General features: G+C 42.8%; 1 protein-coding gene across 3 annotated transcripts in view; it reads left to right on the forward strand.

The window, feature by feature from the left end:
• Nucleotides 1–6107, forward strand: part of RBL2 (RB transcriptional corepressor like 2) — a 59770-nt gene extending 53663 nt beyond the window's left edge. For all 3 annotated transcript variants that reach the window (XM_008257295.4, XM_070063531.1, XM_017342225.3), the window contains 3 exons: nucleotides 665–870; nucleotides 1280–1444; nucleotides 4594–6107. In XM_008257295.4, the coding sequence (XP_008255517.1) occupies nucleotides 665–870; nucleotides 1280–1444; nucleotides 4594–4764 (542 nt within the window). In that variant the 3' untranslated portion in view covers nucleotides 4765–6107. The remainder of the gene's footprint in view (nucleotides 1–664; nucleotides 871–1279; nucleotides 1445–4593) is intronic.
• The last annotated feature ends 29 nt before the right edge of the window (nucleotides 6108–6136 follow it).

Consider the following 6136-nt stretch of genomic DNA (forward strand, 5'->3'; position numbering starts at 1 on the left):
AGCAGAGAGCTGGCCTGGAAGAGGGCAACCGGGACAGAATCCGGCACCCCGACCGGGACTAGAACCCGGTGTGCCGGCGCCGCAAGGTGGAGGATTAGCCTAGTGAGCTGCGGAGCCGGCCCATGGAGCTTTTCTTATTTTTTAGGCCTAGAATACTAAGTCTCACTAAGTGTCTACTGAAGAAACATGGAAAGTGTTTTATTGGCCAAGGTTTTTTTTGGAGCAGTAAACCCAAATCCAAATTTAGTGGCAAAGTTGTCCTTCAGCCTGTATCTTTGAAGCATACTGTGCAGAATATTGCTTTTGAAGGTTTTCTGCAAGCCTCTGCTGGCCTAGTTCCAGGAGGGTTCACCGTGGTGGTTGGAGCCAGGCTAAGGGAATGGCATCCTTAGTTGCTGGTTTGCACCACTTGGTGCAGGGCTCAGATCCTAGACTGCTGGTGTAACTCATTAGTGGAAGCCGCTGAGTAAGCCCTTGCTGGAGTAATGGCTTGGGGGTAGATCAGTGATCACACTAGCTGAGCTCTGCTCCTTGGTATGAAGAATAGTGTGCCCACTTAAGGCCATTAAGACGTAGTGCAGGTAACTGCCTTTTTCCCGCTGCATTTTCTTAAGTCTTTACTCAGTGTCTTTGTGCTTCCCATGCTTTGTTGCTCTCACTGCAGCCAGTAGAGACTCGAGTCCTGTCATGAGGTCAAGCAGCACACTGCCTGTCCCACAGCCTAGCAGCGCTCCCCCTACACCTACCCGCCTCACCGGCGCCAACAGCGACATGGAAGAGGAGGAGAGGGGCGACCTCATCCAGTTCTACAACAACGTCTACATAAAGCAGATTAAAACATTTGCCATGAAATACTCACAGGCAAACGTGGTGAGTGTGACAAGGATCTTCGCATGCTTTATCACTTGTGAGGACTAAGGAATCCATTTGACCTGTTCTACATATAAACTAGTTGTACAAATACTTAATCTGCCTAACCTATATAATTTCTATTGCTGTTAACCATCAAACAAAAGTAAGGTTGTATCTGAATTCCCTCCCAAGTGCAGTAGAACAAGACAGCCTCCATGAGTTCAGACTGTTAATTTGTAACCACCATGGTGGTGACCTGGAAATTAACTTTCTGTGTTCTTCTTTTCTCCTCATATATACATCACTGTTTATCATTCATAAAACTAGTTTTTTTTTTATACTTCAACTCCATAAAATAACTATTTTCAATAGCAACATCTAGTTTAGAAATCTTTGTCTTACACTTAACGGATTTTTTTTTTAACAGATGGATGCTCCTCCACTGTCTCCCTACCCGTTTGTAAGAACAGGCTCTCCTCGCCGAATACAGTTGTCTCAAAATCATCCTGTATACATTTCCCCACATAAAAATGAAACGATGCTTTCTCCTCGAGAAAAGATTTTCTACTACTTCAGCAACAGCCCATCAAAGGTGAGCATAACTTCGGTCTTGTCCTTTATGAACCTAAGACCAGGCACTCACTGCAGTGATGCAAGTGCCAGGCAGCAGTGACCAGTTCAGTCCCAACAGAGCAAACACTGTGCCTCGCTGGCTTCTTTTTGAAAACTTTAGGGTTGGAAGTACAAGTGTATATTAACAAGTTAATGGAAAATGGAATCCCAAGAAGTGTATTTTAGTACCAAACATTTTTGAGTCCATGTATATAAGTCTTTAAAAAGTTCATGGAAAAAAGCATGCATGGATTTTACAGTTGTTTGCACCAAAATGTTTTTCTGAGAGGCAAAGAATGATACTGTCTAGCTTACACAGTCCCAAATGCCCACTAGGAACCAGGAACTCAACCTACATCCACCAGATGGGTAACAGATGCAGGGCATCCAGTGAACCATGACTTTGCAATAAAAAGATACACTTATAGAAAGTGTATATAAAGATGACTTTGTGGTAAAAAGAAACTGCTGATACACTCAGCAACATAGTTGAATCTCGGATGCATTCCTGCTTGAGGAAAGACACTAGATTCAATAGGCTACTTATTGAAATTCCAGAAATGGAAAAGGCACAACTCAGGAAACATCCATGGTTGCTTAGGGGTAGGGTGCCTGTAATAGGACATGAGGGAATTTTCTGGAGAAAAGAGTTTTAGTCTTATGGTTGACATAGGACTATTGGTACAACTTGTTGAAGAACAAAATACAATAGTATTGCTCATAAAAAAAGTTGGGAGGAATTAATTGAAGGTATTTGTCAACAAGCACTGAAACTGCCCTCAACAAGTGTCACTAACAGTCTTCATCTTTTCTGGTCTTTTGTGGTATCTGGTACATGTCAGCTCTACACCCAAATTACTTCTTTGTAATAGTCTCCGTTAGTCTCAGGTATCACCTATTAAGTCTTTTTTTTATTATTTTTTTATTTTTTATTTTTTTGACAGGCAGAGTGGACAGTGAGAGAGAGAGACAGAGAGAAAGGTCTTCCTTTGCCGTTGGTTCACCCTCCAATGGCCGCCGCGGCCGGCACGCTGCAGCCGGCGCACTGCGATGATCCGATGGCAGGAGCCAGGTACTTATCCTGGTCTCCCATGGGGTGCAGGGCCCAAGCACTTGGGCCATCCTCCACTGCACTCCCGGGCCATAGCAGAGAGCTGGCCTGGAAGAGGGGCAACCAGGACAGAATCCGGCGCTCCGACTGGGACTAGAACCCGGTGTGCTGGCGCCGCAAGGCGGAGGATTAGCCTATTGAGCCGCGGCACGGGCACCTATTAAGTCTTGATGACAAACTTTTCTCTAACTGGTAATCTAAAAGTTGTGATCATTTATTGAAGAAACTCACAATTTTTTTTTTTTTGTCCTGTAATTTCTTTTAAGGTTTATTGTATTTACTTGAAAGGCAGAATTAGAGAAAGAGCAAGCTAGAGTGGTTTTCCATCCGCTGCTTCATTCCCCAAATAGCCACAAGGGTTGGGGGTGGGCCAGGCTGAAACCAGGGTGTATGTGGGTGCAGGAACCCAAGCACTGGGGCCATTCTCTGCTGCTTTCCCAGGCTTGTTAGTAGAGAGGTGGATTAGAAGTGGAAAGGCTGGGACTCCAGCTGGTGCCCGCAGGGGATGCTGGCATCACAGGCAGCAGCTTTACCTGCTTCGCCACAGTGCCACTTCTCTAAAATTTGAGGTCCTCCCAGGAAGTGATAATGTAAACAGGCAGGACTGTAAACCATAAAATGTCTGTTTTATCTTTCCTTTAGCGTTTATACCAAATTTACCTTTTCTAGCATATAAGAATACTACAAAATGTACATGGCAAAGGGGGCTGGTGTTGTAGTGTAGTGGATAAAGCTTCCTATGCCACTGGCATATCCCACATGGATGCTGGTTTGAGTCCCGGCTGCTCCACTTGCAGTCCAGCTCCCTGCTAAGAGCCTGGGAAAAAGCAGTGGAGGATGGCCCAACCTGCCATCCACATGGGAGAACCAGATGAAGCTCCTGGTTCCTGGCTTTGCCCTGGTACGGCACTGGCTGCATGGCCATCTAGGGAATGAATCAAACTGATCTTAAAAAGTGTATTTTGAAATTAAAAAGTTTATTTTGATGCAAAGCAATTTAAGTCCATTGTTTTTCAAAATTAAACAAAACAAAAGAAAAAAAAAACATTTGAGAGGTAGAGTTACAGAGAAGTTTTCCATCCACTGGTTCACTCTCCAAATGGCTGCAACAGCTGGAGCTGGGCCAATCCAAAGCCAGGAGTTTTTTCCAGGTCTACCACATGGGTGCAGGGGCCCAGGCCATTAGCAGGGAGCTGGATTGGGAGTGGAGCAGCTGGGACTCAAACCAGCACCCATATGAGATGCTGGTACCACAGGCAGAGGTTACTATTACACCACTGTGCTGGCCCCCAAAATATATATTTTTCATGAACATTTTAAACACCCTTCATATGTATGAATTTCAGAAAGATTCTGCACATAAATAATTCACTGAAGATTAGCCTATGGTACAGACGTGCTATATAGCATATTGTATAGCCTGGAAAGATGTGATAGAATTTATCATATCAAGTGGCCGGCGCTTTGGTACAGTGGGTTAACGCCCTGGCCTGAAGTGCCGGCATCCCATATGGGCGCCAGTTCAAGTCCTGGCTGCTCCATTTCCTATCCGGCTCTCTGCTATGGCCTGAGATAGCAGTGGAAGGTGACCCAAGTTCTTGGGCCCCTGCACCCACATGAGAGACCTGGAAGAAGCTCCTGGCTTCGGATCGGTGCAGCTCCGGCTGTTGCGGCCATTTGGGGAGTGAACCAGCAGATGGAAGACCTCTCTCTCTCTCTCTCTCTCTCTCTCTCTCTCTCTGCCTCTCCTCTCTCTGTGTAACTCTTTCAAAAAAAAAAAATCTTTAAAAAAAATTTATCATATCAGTATATAGGAGTCTAAGATAATGTTGACTGTATAAATAGTTCAAACCATACACAAAAATACTTGTGGGTAAATAGAATTAAAAGAAGTATATTTTGGTGTAAAAAAATGTTTAAATCCTTGCAGTGTTTTCATAATATGCACTTTCTGATGACTTCATGCTAAACTATGTGTATTTAGCATTCAAGATTTTGTATTTATTTTTCCCCATCAGAGACTGAGAGAAATTAACAGTATGATACGAACAGGAGAAACTCCAACTAAAAAGAGAGGTATTCTTCTGGAAGATGGAAGTGAATCACCTGCAAAACGAATTTGCCCAGAAAATCATTCTGCCTTATTACGCCGTCTCCAAGATGTAGCTAACGACCGAGGTTCCCACTGAGGTCAGTCTCTTGTATTTAAACTGTCTCTGCACAAACTTGAGGTAGTAGCATCATTTAATGCATGCTACTTTATGGATCCCCTTTCCTTAACCCAGCCAATCAGCTGGAACCTGTTAGAAACATGAGGGGACATACGGTGAGGAGTGGACTTAATCCCTCTGGTAGCCTTAGGACATTCTTATTCATTTCACCTGTTCCCTACCATTCAGCACTCACCATTATCACTGCTTAGAATCCAAAGTTGGATTTTTAACCCTTTGGCAAAGCTTTTATGAGCACTGCCGGGGAGTAAAGTCTGCTCAAGTCTGAGCATGAGAGGTGTCTGATGACACCTCCGGCAGAGGAACTCTGTCTGCAGTTCATTCCAGCCTGTTGCTGGTCAGCTCTAGTCCTCATGAAATACCAAGCAGGAGTTAGCGACTGTCCTTAAACCCTGGGCAGGAGTGTGAGAATTCTGCATTCCTGAAAGAGAAAAAAGGAGACTGTCCAGGTCTGGAGGGCCTGGGCCATCAGCCTAAGGCTCTGTCCCCTTGTGCACTTCTTCCCTTGTCCCATGAGGCGTGGTGCGGTGTGAAAAGCGCTTGTTCAGTTGTGCAATGTCTGAGTGGCGGCACTTTAGGGCTGTAAAATGCATGATTTTGTACCCCTTATTTTGCTGTATATTTGTGATGGCACTTTCTACAATGTGAACTTTATTAAGTACAAAACTTTTAGACTAAACATTCAATATTTTCCTTTATGCTTTTGTACTTTTTTAAAACTGTTAAAGCCCCACTAGCCACCTTTTGGGCATGTGTTTTAAATTCTCCAGTTTTTTGTTGTTATGTAGGGATGAGATGGCTGAGTGAAGATTTTTAAATCACGTTAGATTGAGGAGAGTAATATGAAAAATTATGACCTCTTCCTTTGGGAGGTAGTTATCCAAAAGATGTGTCTGTTAAGGTGATATATTTCAAAGTATCTTTGGGCATGTCCCTAGCAGTTTAAAAAAACTGATTGGAGAATTTCAGTTTTTATTAGTACACAGTACCATTTATACAAGTTAGAAAATGTTATTTAACAGCTATTGAATTATCTGTATATATCTTTATTAATCACTATTGTTCCAGCAGTTTTAAAGTTGAATTAATAATCTTATTAGGGAAAAAATTCAATTGTAAATTGAATCGGTATAAAACAAAGTTACTAGGTAACTTCATAATGCTCTAAAGGAAATATGGAACTCCCACTATTCAGTTAGAATAGTGTTCTACAAAAATATTTATAAAACCTCTCAACATACTTACTGCTACTGTAATTTTATATGAAAATAACTATTTTTCAATAAAGCATTTATAAATTAGTCTTTTGTTTAGTTATACTGCGAAAAGG

This window comes from Oryctolagus cuniculus, chromosome 18 (assembly GCF_964237555.1).
Source record: "Oryctolagus cuniculus chromosome 18, mOryCun1.1, whole genome shotgun sequence".
Classification (NCBI taxonomy): Eukaryota; Metazoa; Chordata; class Mammalia; order Lagomorpha; family Leporidae; genus Oryctolagus; species Oryctolagus cuniculus.